This window comes from Schistocerca americana, chromosome X, assembly GCF_021461395.2.
Source record: "Schistocerca americana isolate TAMUIC-IGC-003095 chromosome X, iqSchAmer2.1, whole genome shotgun sequence".
Taxonomy (NCBI): Eukaryota; Metazoa; Arthropoda; class Insecta; order Orthoptera; family Acrididae; genus Schistocerca; species Schistocerca americana.
In genome coordinates this window covers 261055117-261073672 of record NC_060130.1, presented here as the reverse complement: position 1 = coordinate 261073672, position 18556 = coordinate 261055117, and the positions used below count along the sequence as shown (strand labels likewise).

Below are 18556 nucleotides of genomic sequence, written 5' to 3'. Positions count from 1 at the left end.
AGAAGTAAATGCACTAGTCTAAAATGTAATATTAACTAAATTACCTCTTATTTCAATATTAATCACTTAAGTTATCAAGAGCTTCATGGACGTACATCTGCCAGAGATATTAGACCATCAGATATTAGCTCACCAGATGTTGCTTGGTGGTGATAATGTAATGGGCATGAGGGACATTGATGTGTGGGCAGATGATGTCCATTGTGATAAGCAAGAATCCAGGTCATAATAGAGTGAGGATTGGAGAAGTGATGAAGGAAGTGATTTGTGTCCTTGATATAGAAAATTAAGCTGTGGTCAGTGGATTGGACGTGTTGGGCAACGAGAGCAAAGCTTTATTTTATGGGTGCACAGTAATTACCATGGAACAATCTAGGATTGTTAGATTTATGAATATTAGGAAGTACATAAAAAGTGACTGTGCAGGGAGATATCTTAGATGAGGAGGGAGATGATCTCAGGTGGAGTTTCCGGAATCAGCTGAGGAATTTGAGTTGGTATTAGAGTTTATGATGAACTTCTAGGATGGGACAACTGTTGTTGAGCCTTTAGGTGAGAGCATCAGACAGTTGACCAATACCTTCTGTCAGGTAATCAGTGTAGTTCTTCATGATAGTGGCAGAACCTTTGTCTGCATGGCTGATAATCAAATCAGAATCTCTTTTACAATTGTGAAACTGTTCTTTCCTCCACTAAGGGGTTTATGTTCTCAAGAAGAGACCTGGGAAATGAAGTTGAGACCAAGTTGGAGGTAAGGAATTCCTGGAAGGTAATCAGAGCTGGTTGGGTAAGATTGAAAGAAGGTAATGCTTGGACAGAGGTATTACAGAAAGGTAAGGTTCGGAGTTAGATTTCACTTGATTTTGGTCAGTGAGGTTGATGGAAGGAAAGTGTTTCCACTATACAGATCTTGCGAAGGGGTATAGATGTTTGACAAACCCAGCACGACTGAATTTAGACCTTTGGAATAGGAAAAAACTTCTATGGAATCATTGTTAATAGTGGATAGGTTGACACCAGTGTTCTGGATTTATCTGGCTTGTAGATTTTTTGAAACATTTGGAGGGAGTTTTGATAGATCTGGTTGATGGAAGAAGTGAGTAAGATGAAGGGCTGCGTGTTACAATGGGTTGACAAGGGGGTTCACTGAATATGGAGTGGATATAGTTGAGCAATGGTGTTCCAAGGCAGGAATAAAATGACAAAAGATTGGAAAACTTGTGGAGATGTGTTTAGAGTAAGGTACCAGTAGTTGGAGACTGAGAAGTTCAGAATAATAGATGGGTGCAGATGATTTGATTGCATAATAAAAATATTGTATGGAGAGATGTAGTGAACACATCAGTTTTAATGTGATCATATTTTAAGGTGATAAACATTACACATGTGGTTGGAACCAATTACTCTCATGAGTTATTAAATTACAACCATGATCTCACTTCCATTGCGCTATGGATAAAATTGCATGGAGTGCACATTGCAAAATAGTTTCTTCCACCCTGAGCCATCAGCATTTACTAGGAAGGATCAGAGGTACACAAGACAAAATACATACCAGCACCGTAAGCAGGTACATAGAACAAAGACTTGAGGAACTAAGAAGAAATGCTGGAGCATTTTCTAAATGGGCAATTTAAATATGATTTATGGAGTCAGCCACCGTGAAGTTCTTGCTGATTGGTTAACCCTTTGACTGCTATTGACAAGTTAACTTGTTATGCCCCGCTGCTCCCCAGGTGCTATTGATGAGTTTAAGTGTGGCCTCTGGGTTCTCATTCAGCACAGTTGATGGCTTAACTTGTGCATCCGTGCTGATCCCTGAGTGCTAATCCCAAGTATAGATATGCAACAACTCTGGTACCAGTGTGCTGTTGGTAAGTTTAAATGTACAGCAGATTTTCTGCTCCACACCTCATTAGCTTTTTACAGTTCTGGTCACTGAGTTCTCTTCCAGTAATTTGTCTGTTGTGATCTCATTTTTCTGCATTTAGTTTCATTTCGTGTTTTAATATTCATCAGGATTTGGTAAAAAAGGCTTTTGTCATCATCTGTTCTACAAAGAAAATGAGAAAGGTTTCATAGTTTCACTGAGGAATGATGGTGGAGATGAATTATTCAATGTTGATGTAAGTGATAACTACTACTCATATTCTGAAAGCAACAGTCCTAAGCTATCAATGTTAACAGGTGTAAACCACAGTCCTATGCTTCAACAAGAGATGTAATTGATAGTTCATGTGAATTCAAAGACTCTGAAAGTGATAGTGAAATGCTTAGAAAGAAATTACAGTTTAGTCACAAATTTGACAGGGAAGAAAATGATTTTCATCCAGTTAATCACAGTTTTGATGATTCACCATGTGGACGCAAGTGTCAACCAGGAAATGATCCAAGCACTCTGTTAGACTTCTTGTTATTCTTCACAGTAGATATGATGACATGAATGGTGACGAGGCAGTCAGTTTTATTTATTCAAGGAAACTGCTTTAGAATCACTGCATTCATGATTATCAAAGGGGATAGATACAGGATGTGAAGAAATGTATTGTTTCATATCTGTTTATTTTCTCATGCTTCCCACAAAGCAGCTAAAAATTAGCAGATATTAATCCAGAGAAGTTTTTATGAGCAATCCAGTTTTCAGTGAAGTTATGTACAGACAACAGTTTCTTTTACTTTTTAGAATGCTAGATTTCAGTGACACCTCTGCCATTTTAAAATTGGGAACAGTATTGGTAATGTTTGTACAGTAAGCCTGTTGTTGTTCAAAGAGTGTTTATATCTTTCAAACAATTTATTCCATCAAAATGGAATACAGTTGATCTAAACAAAATGTATGTGGTGTGACTGTCAGACTGGCTATGTCAAGTGGCAACATTTATGGAACATGCACACACCCTTTACAGTAGCAATATATATTAAAGCCACACTTGTTTTCCTGGCTTTGCAACCATGGAACAAAAACATGTGGTACTGTTCACAGTAACAGGCACAATAAGCAAAACTTCAGAAAAAACTGAAATGAGGAGATACTGGATGTCAACTAATATGGTGCTTTCCAATAAGTGGTGCAAGGAAAGGGAAGTGTGGATACTAACCACATGTAACACTATAGAAATGCTAGAGACAGGAAAAAATTGACAGCAATACTGGAGAAAAATTAAGAAAATGCAATGAACTGTAGAATGTAACTTGAATATGATAGAAATGGATTGTTTTGATATGCTGTGAAGCTATGTTGGCTCAATATGAAAAACAATGAAATGATATAGAAAGTTCCTTTATGAAACTTCCTGGCAGATTAAAACTGTGTGCCCGACCGAGACTCGAACTCGGGACTTTCCCGAGTTTGAGTCTCGGTCGGGCACACAGTTTTAATCTGCCAGGAAGTTTCACATCAGCGCACACTCTGCTGCAGAGTGAAAATCTCATTCTGGAAGTTCCTTTATGTTTTTATCAACATGGGCATTATATATGCTCATGTTCTACACAGGTTAGTGACAGGTCAAAAAAAGTGAGTAGCAGAGTTTCATTTCTTCCTGGATAGGGAACTCCAGAAAAATCAGTAAAGGAAGGTGCTGTGATGATAATCCTGTATGTCTTGTGGGGAGCCATTTCATTTAACTTTCATGGACTTCTGTAAGGTTGTACAGCAAATGGCTTACTTGACAGCACAAGGTAATAAAAAAGATTGCCAAGAGCTGGCTATAGGGCTCAGTGATGTAGACAGATTTTCTAGATCTTGATAACTGAGACACTGCTAGAATTGTATGATGGCACTGATTAAGCAGATTGAATTCTGGCTTATGCTGATGATAGCTTGAAAGTGGTCTCTGGGGCTGTAAACAGAAGCTTAAAGAAAATTAAACCCTGCACATACAAAGAAGCAGTGTTGCTGCAGGGATATGACATTACCAATGACTGCAGATAAAACTACATATACATTGCCTAAGGGGCAAAATTTCCTTAAACTGGAATCCAACTTGTAAACTAGACTACAGTTGAAGTATACATAACACTGTTTACAGGTGTTTAGGAGTATTCTTTGATGATAGAAGAAACTTATCAGTACACATAGATACATTCTCTCAAAAGTTGGCTAAAATTGTGCATGAAACTGCCAATGTCAACACTGCTAGTTATAACTAACTTCAAGTGACTGGATGTTGAAAAATCATACCAAAATGCAGTCCTGTTTGTCAATGTGGGCTTTGCAGTAACTGCTTAGACTCGCAGGCTTCATCCGATATGCTACAAAGCTACCCTATAATGCACACTGTGAGAAGTTCTCCTGTGAATAGCGCAAGTCTTCTGTACTTCATCACCAGAGATTCCCATCATTAATTTGGGAACATGGCTATTGGTCACTCAATTCCTCAACTATACTGTAGATGTTGTCTATACTCCTTCCGTTATTTGAAACCTGAATAATTTTTCGCTCTTAAATTTCCACTAGCTAGTGATTAACTACTTTTAAATTACCACTCATAGCCACTTCTATGACTTTCTAAGAATAATATTATATGGCACTGATAGCACACTGTTTTTTGTGGCATTCTCCCAGGATGAAATGCTTAGTGTGTTGCTTGTCAGTTTTTTAACTTTTACAGGAAAAACGTAAACTGCAGCTTCCTGCTTGGACTGCTGGTTATTATCCAGATAAATTAAGGACACTGGCTGCCAGAAGTTTGGCTTTGTTTTCTGAAAGTCGGACGACGAAACGTCTTAATGGAGGTTTGTCTTTTGCTTCTCTGACTTATGTTAGCAGCTGTGCAATAATTCTGTAAGATATTCTAAAATAATTTTAAATTTTTCAGGTCCTTTAGTGAAACACATTATAGAAAAAATCCAGTCACAAAGTAACACTTCAAGAACTGTGTCTCCAAAATTTCTCATGTTTTCTGCCCACGATGTTACCATTGTGAATGTTCTCCAAACTATGGGGTTCACAGAGCTATTAAAGCCACAGTATGGTGCAGCAGTTATCATTGAACTTCATTCAACAAATGACAGTGGTTATGAAGTTAAGGTATGTTGACATTGCATATAAAATAGTAATTAGATGTCTTACATTTATGTTGACTGCACTGACATTCTATATATTTATTCCTGTAATTAGTCATCCTAGGTACAAAATATGATAGATCGTGCTTTCATGAGCAGAAGATCATCAAGGTAGTTCTGCTCGTATTGACTGTTTTGTTCATGTTCAACAAAAGGTTGTTTTCATTCAGCCAGTACAAGGGCCTTTCATTGCTTTTGTCTAGGTCATTTCTTTTCTGCCATTGTGAAGTGTTAGGTGAGGTGAAGGCTGCATTATCAACAAATAACACAAGTACTGTTGATAGTAGGTTTCCAGGGAGATCAGTACTAACAAATGTAGAGTATTAAATGTAGCATTGAGCCTTGTGGTACTCCTGAGGTGATGGATAATTTATTTGAAGGAGTTGTTCTTCCATCAGGTGTTGTTATTTCCATCAGATGCCTTATATTTGACAGACAGGATTGGAGAAACTGATTGTAGACACATCTTGTACCATATATATCCAGTTATGTAAGAGCAGATATTAATTTACTAGTTCAAAGGCTATTGTTGGATTCATAAAAAGACTAGAAGGGTAATGTTTTAGATTGACTCACACTGTTTCAGATTATTAAATGAAGAGAGAGCTTCAGTGTTTGAATTATTTTCTTATGAATGCCAAACTGATGTGCTGTTAATAAGGAGTTGCTTTCAAGGAAGACAACACATGCATTGTGGCCCATGTGTAACAGGCATATAAACTGCAGAAGATACATGCTCCACAAGGTCTGGTGATTTTCAGAGAACCAAAAGCAGTCAGAGAACCAAATGCAGTCATAATAAATAAATGAATCTGTGTGATGACAGATCCCAGGACACTAACTTAAGGAACATTTGATTGTATCACACACAAATTTTATCTCATTACCAACCTCTTTTTATTATGTAGTTAGGTATATCACTGAGGCTAAATAAGAGGGAAATTTCATATTCCTAATAATTTGGAGAATGTCTTTCAAAGTTGTACTCGTTAAGGAATGAGATTTCTCAGATGTAGAGCACTTTAAGTGGAGATATTTTGCTGGTGGAGAGCAGCCTGCTGATAAAATATTATCTGTAATTTTTAAAAAATGTTTATGTACTGTATTACTTACGTCTGAAATGGCTCTGAGCACTATGGGACTTAACATCTGTGGTCATCAGTCCCCTAGAACTTAGAACTACTTAAACCTAACTAACCTAAGGACATCACAAACATCCATGCCCGAGGCAGGATTCGAACCTGCGACCGTAGCAGTCGCGCGGGTCCGGACTGCGCGCCTAGAACCGCTAGACCACCGCGGCCGGCACTTACGTCTGATATCATTTTCTTGTTGACCATTGAAGTAGAAAGATTCTGGAGTTAATGATTGGTGCCAATATGTAAAGTCTTCTTTTACATGATTCCTTGAAACTCTTAAATATTCTGATGCTGTGAAGTCTTCAATATGTCTTCTGTGGATGAAAATATATAATGATGTGGAATTTATTTGTGGTAGGCTAAACCTTAAAAAGAAACTCTGGTGGAAAAATCCAGATAAAATTTGGCCACCAGAGAAAAGGCAGCTAGGTATAATGAATTACTTCTACAATTATACAGAGTTCATGCAAAACAACTTAGTCAGCAACTAGCTAAAGTTTATTGTAGGTTACTGAAGTAACAAATTGTTCTGAGTGATTTAGAAAAGGCTCAAGTCATTTCTGTTGCCACTTTCGAGTGCCACTTTGCAATCAAAGTTAGTTTCCCAGCTCTGTCTGCATTCAAGATAAGTCAGCTGTTGGAAAAAACAGCCTTATGGATTGAAAAGATAAAATATTGTTGAGTTATTAAGAAGAGAAACAGTTCTTGACCACTCCATTTAGAGAAGTTATCAAGTTTCTGCTGTAATGCAAATGGAAATCTGATAAATGGTGGAACATTTTGCCATGGTCGCTGCCCCTGCTAGTTAGGATCCAGTTTTCCAATAATGCAAAGTGTTTGTAGATCTGGATTGTTGGGACTTTTGTTCTACCAGTCATGAAGCTTACAGTAATCCCTTCTGCATGTTGGAGCTTGAATTTGTTTTGTCTGCAGCTTCTGATATTATCTGGTCATGATAGTCTATTACAGTATGCTACAGGAGCTCATAGCAAGAGAATTAAAGATATGCCCCCCCTCACCCTTTTAAAATGTATTTAGGTAATGCGATATTTCATGATTGGTGGAGCAATGCTTTTTCAATCCCATATTGAAAACTTGGGAAGGACTACACATGCTCGAGTAGCTCTTAAAGTGTTGCCCTTACCACCTGCATAGGAAATACTAGGTGGTTACATTTAAACATAAGAGTTCTGAGTGATGCAGTGCAGGCCATGTACATCGCAGGATGGTGACATCATCATAGGTATGTTCATTAATGAGTGCATTTGCGAAGTACGCTGAAAAAGATAATAGTTCCACTTTCTGCCACTAAGTGAAAATATGGTGCTGTAAGCAATCAGAATGCATGTGTAATGTTCCCTGTTTCAATGTCAGTATGCTGTTTGTCACTGGGCAATGCCTGTTGACTTCTTTTGTGAAGTGACTGTTGGTATAAAGGGTTAAGTTTTGCATACGAAATGTAATGACTGTTGTGAAGAAAGATCATGCACTGCTGGTAAAGTTGTTTTATCAGAATGCCAGCAATAGCAGCACTGCATTGTGGGAATATCATCAACAGAAACAACTGCAAAGAAGCCTGATGTTAATAAATGGGCTATAAAATATAATAAAGAAATTTGAAGAAACAGATGTGTAAGGTGGTGCAGGAGGGAGAGGGAGGCAACTCATTCCCACAGCAGTTGTTGATGAAGTTGCTGTAGCTATAGCCTGCCATGCAGCACGTGCTTCAGATTCTGCAACCAGTGCTCAGGCTGTGTCATGGGAATTCTCTCCATCCTGGGAAACAGTTAAGAAGATTTTGTGATGCATTTTACACTAGTGCCCGTACAGTATTCAGAATGTGCATCAAATGAAGCCTCAAGAAAGGCTACAACTCCATGACTTTGTCTATCATTTTTTGGCACAGATGGAACTGGGTGACACGTGGCCATGGAATATCCTTAAGGTGGACAAAGCACATTTTACTCTGCACAGTGTTGTGTATGTCCAGAATTGTCACATATGGGGTTGTGCAGGAACATCCATTACACATGACTTATGTGACTGAGTGATGGGATTTTATAAGCTCCTTCATTCTCTGTCTGTTTTTCTTTGAGGATGACACCTCACAGGCCTATAAGGTGTACACTGGCATCTGCTTAATATAAGGACCTCCTTGTGCGACATGTGATTCCAACTTTGCAAAAATGCAACTGTGTCCACACCACTATTTTCATCCAAGATTGGGCAACATCACATGTTACTTGCCTGGTGAAAGATTTGTTTTGAATAACCTTCAGTAATGACCACATCATCTCTAGGCAAATTTTATGTTCTGTACATAGAGTATGCTAGGTTCTTTTTTGTTTTGGAGTAATGTAAACAGGTAATGTTCAGTGTTTAAGTGTTAATACAATCAAATGTCCTTAAGTGGTAAATGAATGTTTTGTTACATTTCCTCTCAAACTGTTACCTAATAATAGTACTGTGTCATGCCTAATTCAATTCCTCAAGCAGAAGTGGATGAGTTAAACATCTGAATTGAAACCATCATACAACAGAAGCAGTACGCATCTGGACATGGGTTCCTCTTCAAATTACTCTTTATTGAGTCCCCTATACAAGTTGTAGAACTTTGTAATGGGGATTTCTGAACTCCCTGTATGAGGTTTGTGGAGCACATTTGATTTTAAACTTCATGGCTGCTACATCATATGGACCTGAGAGTAAGGTTCTTGAAAGCTCTGGATGTTTTAAAATGTGTGTCATAGTATGTCATAGGTAGCAGCCTGTGTATCCTAGTTCGACAGAGTCTTCGTGTAATACCAACTTGGGTTGGGATGATAGGTTTAAAATAATTCATGTGCAGTGTACTGTGAGGAATTAATTTAGTCATTGGGGTGTTTTCAATGACCCCTATTCCCAGTCTGTGTTTGGACTGGTGAGGCCCCACGTATATCAGCCCGCAAACGTAACAACCATTTCATAATCTGTAAGCAACAGTGCCTTTTGAATCCAAATAAAACTTCTGTTTTAGAGGCGGATGTGAAGAATGAATAAAGACTGAGAGGGTGCCTCTTTGGCTTCATGGGTTTGAAACAATTTAAAAATAAATGAGCTTTGTACATATACTTAAGGCTTTATTCGGTAAAATTTTAAACAAGTATTTACCTCAACTTTATTGTGGTGTATAAACAATGATGAGCCAAAGCATTTTCACCATTGCCACCATGAGACTGAATACTACCTGTTGGTGGTGCAAGCAAGTGATGTGGCAAAGAAAGTATATAAATGAAGCAGAGACAATTACGGAATCATTCTTGAAATGATATGGGCAACAAATGGGGAAACCCACTGACACATAAATGACTTCAACAAAGTGTACATTGTTACAGGCTGGCACCAAAGAATGAGAATCAGAGAAACAGCAGAGCTCATTGGCTATTCTCATGCTACACTTGTGAGCATCTATGGAAAATGGTTGAAGGATAGTGAAATCATCAATAGGCAACAAAGTGTTGGATGTCTATGCATCATTATAGGACATGGATGTTGAAGGATTGCCCACTCTATGCCAGATAGATAGCCATCTGTGGTAGATCTGATGACAAAGTACAATGCTGATGCAGGCACAAGTGTTTCAGAGCACACCATTCAACGTGGGGCTCTGCAGCAGACATTGCCTATATGTTCCCTTGATGATCTGATAGCATTGTCAAATATGCTTGCAGTTGGCATGGCATCATCAAGATTGGACTCTGGATCAGAGTCATGCTAAGGTGATACTGAACCTCTGGTAGGACTGCCAAAGTTGTGACACCCCACTCCATTCCGCTGACCCCCCACCCCCAACCCCACCCTCCCCCTTGCCTGCATGCCAACCTCCTCTGCCATGAAACTATTTTCCTGCAGTTTTTCCTACACAGATTTAGCAAATTTTATACTCTTGTAAGTATAGTTTAATGAAAATGGAACATTACTGAAAAAATTGCTTAAATTAACTGTATTGATAATATAAAATATTACATACAGCAAATTAAAAGTATTAATGTTGTAAATAAATTAAACCTTGTATAAATTTTTTGAAAATCTGAAAGTAAAAAAATCTAAATTTTATTATTTATGACAATTATTGCACACTGTATTAAGTATGATATATAATACATTTTATTTGTTTCTCATACACTACAAGGGGCCTCCAACAAGTAATGCAACCCATTTTTGTCCTCAGCCAATTTTGGTTGAAAAATTCAGAACTTGTTGTGGGACATCATGGAATATTCCTGCTTCAGTCCCTATAGTTTCAGGAAGTTCTGATAAGTTGCAGTGCTGTGCATAGCCTTCAAAATGGGACCTGTAAAAGAGGTGCATTCCAAGCAGAGAGCTGTCATTCAGTTTGTTTTGGTGGAAAACCAGAGCATCACAGATATTCATATGCACTTGATGAATGTCTGTGGAGACCTGGCAGTGAACAAAAGCATGGTGAGTCATTGGGCAAGGCATTGTTATCATTGCAGCAAGGTTGTGCAAACCTGTCTGATCTCCCACGTGATGGCTGGCTGCACACAGCTGTGACTTATGCAATACTGGAACATGAGGACACTCTCATGAGGTAATCGGTGGATCACAATCCAACACCTTGCTGCACAACTGGATGTCTTTGTTGGTAGTGGTGACACACTTGTCCACCAGCTGGAGTACTCAAAGGTGTGTACCCACTGGGTTTCTCGCCACCTAACAGAACACCATAAAGAGCAATGAAAGACCATGTGTACAGAATTGCTTGTGCATTACAAGGTTTGATCATGACAACTTTTTGTCGAACATCGTCACAGGTGCTGAAACATGGGTTCATCACTTCGAACCAGAAACAAGAGTGATGTCCTCGCTCATGTTGCAACAATTAACTCAGAATTGTGTTGTTACCCTCAGGAAATTGAAGAAGTGACTTAGTGTGATCATTGCCACAAAAATGGAAACAAACTTCTCTTTCTCCATGATAACCAAGGCCTCACGCAAGATACAGCTCACAAAATTTCATTGGACTGTTCTTCTTTATCCACCCTACAGCTTGGGGATCTTGTACCTTCCATCGGTTTGGCCTAATGAAGGATGCACTCCACAGGAAGCAGTATGCGGATGATGGGGAGGTTATTACCGCAGCAAGATGTTGGCTCTGATGTCAACCATTAGAGTTGTCCCATTTGGGCATACGGGGCCTCCCAGTAAGGTGGCATAAGGCCATCACATTGAACAGAGAGTAAGTTGAAAAATAGAATTCTGTAGCCAAAAGAGTGGGGAATAATATGGTATACTTCAATCTGTTTTCAGAAAAAAAAATGTTGCACTACTTATTGAACACCCCTATTTTAGTAGTGCTTAAATTACTAATCAGAAATAAAATAAAAAGGGCTACAATTTTAATTTGCAATTTCCTCATTTGAGTGAAACAAGTTCATTGATTATGTTATAAAAGTCACATTTAGCAGCTGTGTTCTGTTGACAAAATATCTAAATTTTACAGTCAGTTTTCACCATAATTGACCTTAAGTAGCTTCTCTTATTATCTAAAATTGTGTGCTGCAATCACTGGTGTTGTCCTTAAATATCCTTAGAGCTACTGTGATGACTGGATAAGGATTCCTTGACATATCCTTTACAAATATCCAAAAGGGGGCCATATCACTGCTTTTCACCTGTTCTTTCAGCTGGAACCTGAAAGCAGCTATTTTGTTAACTAGCTTGTCTGTGCCAATATTGCCATGAGATGTTGTGCATACAGTCCAGTCTAGAGGTTAGCATGTGTGCTGCGGGCCACTAGTTCAAATTCAACCACCAGCAATTTTTATTTGTCAGCAAATTCAGCTGTACAGTTTTCAGGATAAGATACAGAGGTTTCATTTACAGTGTTTTTTGACAGGTAAGTAAGATGAAGGAGTGTGATATATGTAAGCTCTACGTTACATTTCATGTATTATTGTGTTATATACTTTAGCTGAAACAGCCTTTGGTCAGAAGCATATATTTGCTTTGAGGAACTACATCACCGCAGCAAAAAATCCATTGATGCAGCTGTGTCAGGCAAGCACTCTGTTGCCAAATAATTCATGTTAATGGTAGACATCTGTTCAGTGGTACTCATTTCTTTATGATAATACTGGGACAAAATGACACTATAACAGCAGCATACATTTATAATCATTGCCAGAGGGAAAGGCTTCTTCTTGCAGGCAGAAGATAACAAAATGAGGGGTAGCAGAACTAGCTTAGCTCTCCTTGGTAGTTTTTGAACTGTCTTTTTTTCAATGGACTTTTTTACTCTCCCTCTGTGTTTGCACCCTTGGCAGGTGCCTATTTTTCCAAGTCCTCATTACTGTTCTGTTGTGGACCAAAGGAAACATGTCACTTCGTCAGATGAATCAAATTTGTGGTTACACCAAGTTGATGGTCATGTCAGCATATGCCATCACCCAGGTGGAAGGATGCTCAAAGCATGCACTGCACCCTTGGTGTAGGTCAGTGGAGGCAGTGACACGATATGGGGGACATTCACCTTGATTTTTGTGGTACCTGGGGTAGTAATTGAAAGCACCATGACAGTTGTAGACTACGTGACCATTATTGTGGACCACCTGCAGCCCTCTCCACTAGATGTCATCCCCAATGGCAATGGCATCTTCCAGCAGGATAACTGCCCATTTCATATGCCACACTCATGCTACAGTGGTTTGAAGAGCATGATATTGAGCTCAGGCTGATGCCTTGACCACCAAATTTGCCTGATGTGAATCTGATGGAACACAGCTGGAGTGTTATCCAATGTCAGTTCCTTGCTCACACACCATCAGTCTGTTACTTGTGGCCACATTTCTCTGGGAAAGTAATAAGGACTTGGTGACACCATGCCATGAAGAATAGCTGTTGTATTGTGTTCCAAAAAGGGCCAACATGTTATTATGTAACTAGCCATAATGTTATGGCTCATCAGCGAATTGTAGAACTATATTCAGCCCTGAAGACACTGGAACAGATGAAATGTCATTGAAGTAGAAAGTTTTTCACCTGTTCAGATTTCCTTGTTGTCCCATATGACAGATGCCCATGTCAGGGAAAGTGATCCGAAATATAGAGTTAAAACATTAGGATAAACATGTATCATTTTACAACACCTGATAAAAAAAAGTGAAGCACCTGGAAGTCATGGTCATGGTCATGGTCAGATGTCATTGTAACTTCATACATGTACACACCATCAGTGGGTATGTAAATGATTAGAGTTGTAATTATGTGTGACAGGTGGAACAGCCACTGGAATACATTTGTGTTGTTCATGTGTAGTGTTGTTACCAGGCCTGGTAGGTTTTATGAGGGGTGTGAACAACATCAATGTTGGCTGCTCACTGTGAAGGGCATGGACATATTTCATCATCTAATGAGACTGTGTTATCAGCAGCTTACAGAGTTTGAAAGGGGCCTCATTGTGGGTCCTCATTTGGCCAGCTGGGCAAATTGTGCAATATCCAGATATTTGTGGGGCATATGGATGTGACAGTGTCCTGGTATTGGACCACATGAGAATGTGACAGCAGGCATATGCATCATCAAGATTCTTGTTGACAATATCTGACAACACAAGAGATGATCACTGTAATATCCACCAAGCTCATCATAACCTCTTCACATTTGCACGTGCCATCCAGAAACAACTAATTGACTCCCTGCCACATTGTGTCATCCCACACCATTGGTCATAGGCTAGCAGCAGCCAGAATAGGGAATTAACATCCCTGGCTGCACTTTGAGTGGTCTCATAACTTACAAGCATTGGAAGCATGGACTGCTGATGAATGGTGTCATTATGTTCAGTGTAGAATTGCAGTTCTGCACTACCCTGGATTTCCACCACTGACTTGTATGGAGGCAGCCTGGGAGACATCCTATTTGTCAACTGTTTTGGAGAGGCATAGGGCTGATACTCCTGGATTCACAGTGTGGGGAGCCAATCTGGTGTGAATTTAAGGTTGTGGTTGGAAGTGATTCAGGGAAGTCTCACGGCACAATGGCATGTTATGGACATCATATGTCCTCAAGTTTTTCCTCTCATGCCATTTTTTAACAGAACAATGCTTGTCCTCACATGGTATGTGTCTTTATTAACTGATTGCATGGTATTGAGGTACTACTATGGTCAGAAATATCCTCAGATCTGTTCCCAATAGAACATGCGTGGGGCCAGCTCAGACGTCAACTTTGTCCTGGTGCCAGTGTCTGGGAAATCAAGGACCAATTACAAAAGATGTAAACCAGTGTACTTTAGGGTAGTATACAACAGCTTTATGACACCTTTCCCAGCTGAACCAGCACATGCTTACAGGCCAGAGGGGCTGAAATGTTAAACTGGTAAATGGGCTCTTTGTAAATTTGACTAATTTTGTAATCATCAAAGTAAAGTGACTTGTCCTTTCCTGACATGAAATCCTGTGAACTGTGGATGAATGGCAACAGGCAGATTCCATATTCCTAGATTTCCATAAAACATTTGACACAGTGCTATACTGCCAACTGTTAACGGAGGCACAAGCATATGAGATAGGTACCCGATATGTGAGTGGTTTGAAGGTTTCTTAAGTAACATAGCCCAGTAAATTGTCCTCACCAGTGAGTGTTCATCAGAGACAAGGGTATCATCATGAGTGTCCCGTAAATGATCTGGTGAACATGGTAAGTAGCAGTCTGTGGCTTTTTGCTGATAGTACTATGGTGTTTGGGCAGGTGTTGTTATGAGTGACTGTAGGATGATACAAGGTGACTTAGACAAAATTTATATTTAATTTTGTAGTTGGTGTGATGAATGGCAGCTAGCTTTAAATGTAGAAAAATGTAAGTTAATGCAGATGAGTAAAGAAAACAAACCCATAACGTTTGGATACAATATTAGTAGTGTTCTGCTTGACACAGTCACCTCATTTAAATATCAGGGCATAACATTGCAAAGTAATATGAAATGGAATGAGCAGGTAAGGACTGTAGTAGGGAAGGTGAAAGGTTGACTTGGGGCAATTGGGAGAATTTTACGGAAGTGCAGTTCATCTGTAGAGGAAACTGCATACAGGAAACTAGTGTGATTCATTGTTAAGTACTGTAAAAGTGTTTGGGATCTGCACCATGTCATATGAAAGAAAGACATTGAAGCAATTTAGAGGCAGGCTATTATATTTGTTACCAGTAGGTTCAAGCAACATGCAAGTAATGAGTGTTTAGGCTCACTTCTGAGCAATTCTATTGCTGCCAATGCACATTTTGTGTAAGGACCTAGAAGATAAGATTAGAGAGATTAGGGCACATACAGAGACATATTGTTAGTCATGTTTTGCTCACTCTATTTACAAGTGAAACAGAAAAGGAAATAGCTAGTAGTGGTACAGGGTACTCTCCATCATGCACCATACAGTGGCTTCGGGAGTATGTGTGTGGATGTAGATGCAAATCCTCTCAGCACATTGAGTTTTATTTTGTCTTCTCCTCCCCTTCTGAGTGCTTCAATTTTTTTGTTAGGCAGTCTATTTGATACCAAGGTATGTGTATATATTACTTCATATGGGTATACTGTGAGAAAAGTAGCTATTTTGGATTCTACTCTTCCACTTACACAGCTCAGTAACTGTTTTATGTAACTTTACACAGAACAATATTAGTTGTGTACCTAATGACAATGTCAAAACCTGTTTAATACAAACATCAGAGTTAAGTTGAATTTACAGCTTCAGTCCAAATTCTCTTATAAATTATAGGAGTGGTAGATAAGGTAAAATTTATAAATGCAAAGCAAGCAGACCATCTCAATGATTAAATGTTTAAGTGTTTGCTATGAAATGGCTGTAGTCATATTATATAATTCTCCAGTTTTTTTGTGGGCTCTTTTTCAGTGTAACTGTCATCAATAACCATCATAGTTCAGAAAAGTCCTCAGATGTCACAGACAGATTATTTATGCCAGTCAAGAACAAGGGTCTACCAAGCACTGATGCTTACAGGGCTCAATATTTAATGTTTACCCACTCGGAATTTAATCTTATTCCTGTGTTTAATATCAGTTTCTCTGTGGAGAAGCCTTTGTGGAATCCAGACTGAGTTGTTAATAAAATTTTAAGAAATATGGTTCAACATTCCTTTGTAATAAGCTACCTTCTTAGAAATTTTAAGAACTTGGAAAGGGTGATGTCTGAGCTACAGTTTGAAGTAATACATTTTTACACCTTTCACAAGCAGGTGCTATAACTGTGTACCTCAGTCATTCATGAAACATACCTTGATGTATCAGAGTATTGTAAAGGTGACTCGATGAGGCACAATCAAGTTAGGACAACATTTTAGTATTTCACTTGTTATACTGTTATAATTGGAAGTTTTGCTGTTTTTCAGTGACCTTATGATTTTTGTTATCTTTTTAATGGCTTATTTTCAAAAAAATGATGTCTGGAAGTGGAGTATTCTTTCTTTGTCTAGTAATACTTCAGACTGTTTATGTTTTGGGTTTGGAATTTTTTGTGCTAATTGGTATAGTGAAGAAGTTTACGATACAGCTTGCGTGGCACCTTTGAATCTTTATAATAAATGTGTGGACCCTGTTCAGTTCTATCTCATGTATCTTAAGTGAAAACAGAACTCAAAGTTTCTAGAAATGGATTAAAGGATGTTTGTTTTGTATGTCTGTTATTCTCATGGTTGCATTACTTCACTGGTGAGTGGATGGCTAACTTTCATCACATGTCACTATATTCAATCAAGATTTTCATTATAATAACAAAATATTTTACCAATCAAATATCACCTTATACACACAATGTATTATTAAATTAATGTTGACTTTGTTACAGGTATTGTATTTGAATAATGCTTCTGACAGTGAGCCACATGTTCTCAACACTCCTGGTTGCACAGACAAGTGTCATTTGCAGCAATTTGTAGATCTGATGAAATCTGTTTTACCAGATGACTGGACAGTGGAATGTCAGAAGCTAGACAGCTAAATAACAGATTTTCAGCAAAGTGATTGTACACTTATATTAATAATAAAATATTTCATGCCATATATGTGATTACACTGCCTCATAAAATTGTACCATATTCAGTGTGTATCTGATAAATGTGAGATTGCATTTTGTCACTTTTTTTGTAAATAAATTTAAAATTGTTACATGTACATAATACATTTTTATTGAGAGAGAAGGAAATGTGGTCATCCTTATTTCATCACAAAGCTATCAGAATTATAAACTTATTTTCACATAATATACTTTAAAAGTTAAATCATAAACTTACATACTAGTGACTCACCAATGTAATACTAAAAGTCCAGTTTCAGTGTACTGTGTTCATGTACAGTTTAACTATAATATATCATTTAATTTCATAAGCTACATGGAAACTGATCACTATTTGAAATAATGTAGGTTTACATATTTTATTTCCTTCTGCTGTATTCTTTGTCAAGTAACAACATTATCCTTCAATAATTCCTCTACTGAGTAATAGCACTTTTGGACTAGCATGCTGTACAATTTTCTCTTCAGAAAACTATTCTTGATCCTATTTTAAATTTTATCTTTTAATTTGTTACAAATCATCATTCCTATGTAGTGCAAAGTGTGGACGAAAAACTGAGGGTTGCAAACATGAACTTTTCTTAATTCCTTGAATTGTATGTATGCTGGAAACTATTTATTAAAAATGGACAAGATTTGATGTGTGCAATAATCCATGTATGTACGGGGGCAGAACACTTAATATATTCAGATCCCTTTGTAGTGGTTGACAAGGCATTCTTGGCCTTCCTTGTGCATGTTTCATATAATTTGTTTGTTTGGTTTTTTTTTTTGCCAAGGTCAGTATTCTTTTCATGTTACCTGTGTTTCCCCAAAAGGCAATGCCATATTTTAGCATGGGTTCAAAGTAACTATGGCACACTATTTTTCTTGTGTACATGTTGTCGTGTTGGTTTCAACTGCCATAGCAAATGCCAGGCTGTTTAATTTATTTGCAAAGTGTGCAATATGTGATGACCATGACAGTTTTTCATCCATATGCACTTTCAAGAAATTGACACAGTCTGATTCTTTTAGTTCCTGAATTTTTTGCTTTATCTGAATATGATTTGCTTTTGATTGTATGGTTTTAAATTGCAATGGTTGAATTTTTTGAAATACTTAATTTTAATCCATTTCAGTGGAATTGGGTATTAAATTTTTCTAGGAAACCTGCAATATTTTTGGGAAGTTTGTTTGCATTACTATATTCAATCAGCATTGGGCATGTGCATTATTTTTGGGAAGTATGTCTGCATTGCTGTATTCAATCAGCACTGTTGCACCAAC

At 38.1% G+C, this 18556-nt stretch overlaps 1 protein-coding gene across 1 annotated transcript; it reads left to right on the top strand.

The window, feature by feature from the left end:
- The first annotated feature begins 1843 nt into the window (after positions 1-1843).
- LOC124555952 (prostatic acid phosphatase-like) lies at positions 1844-17212 on the top strand. The gene is made up of 5 exons (XM_047130001.1): positions 1844-1874; positions 2020-2126; positions 4611-4734; positions 4818-5029; positions 17060-17212. The coding sequence occupies exons 1-5, from the start codon at positions 1844-1846 to the stop codon at positions 17210-17212; spliced, it is 627 nt and encodes a 208-aa protein (XP_046985957.1).
- Positions 17213-18556: the final 1344 nt, after the last annotated feature.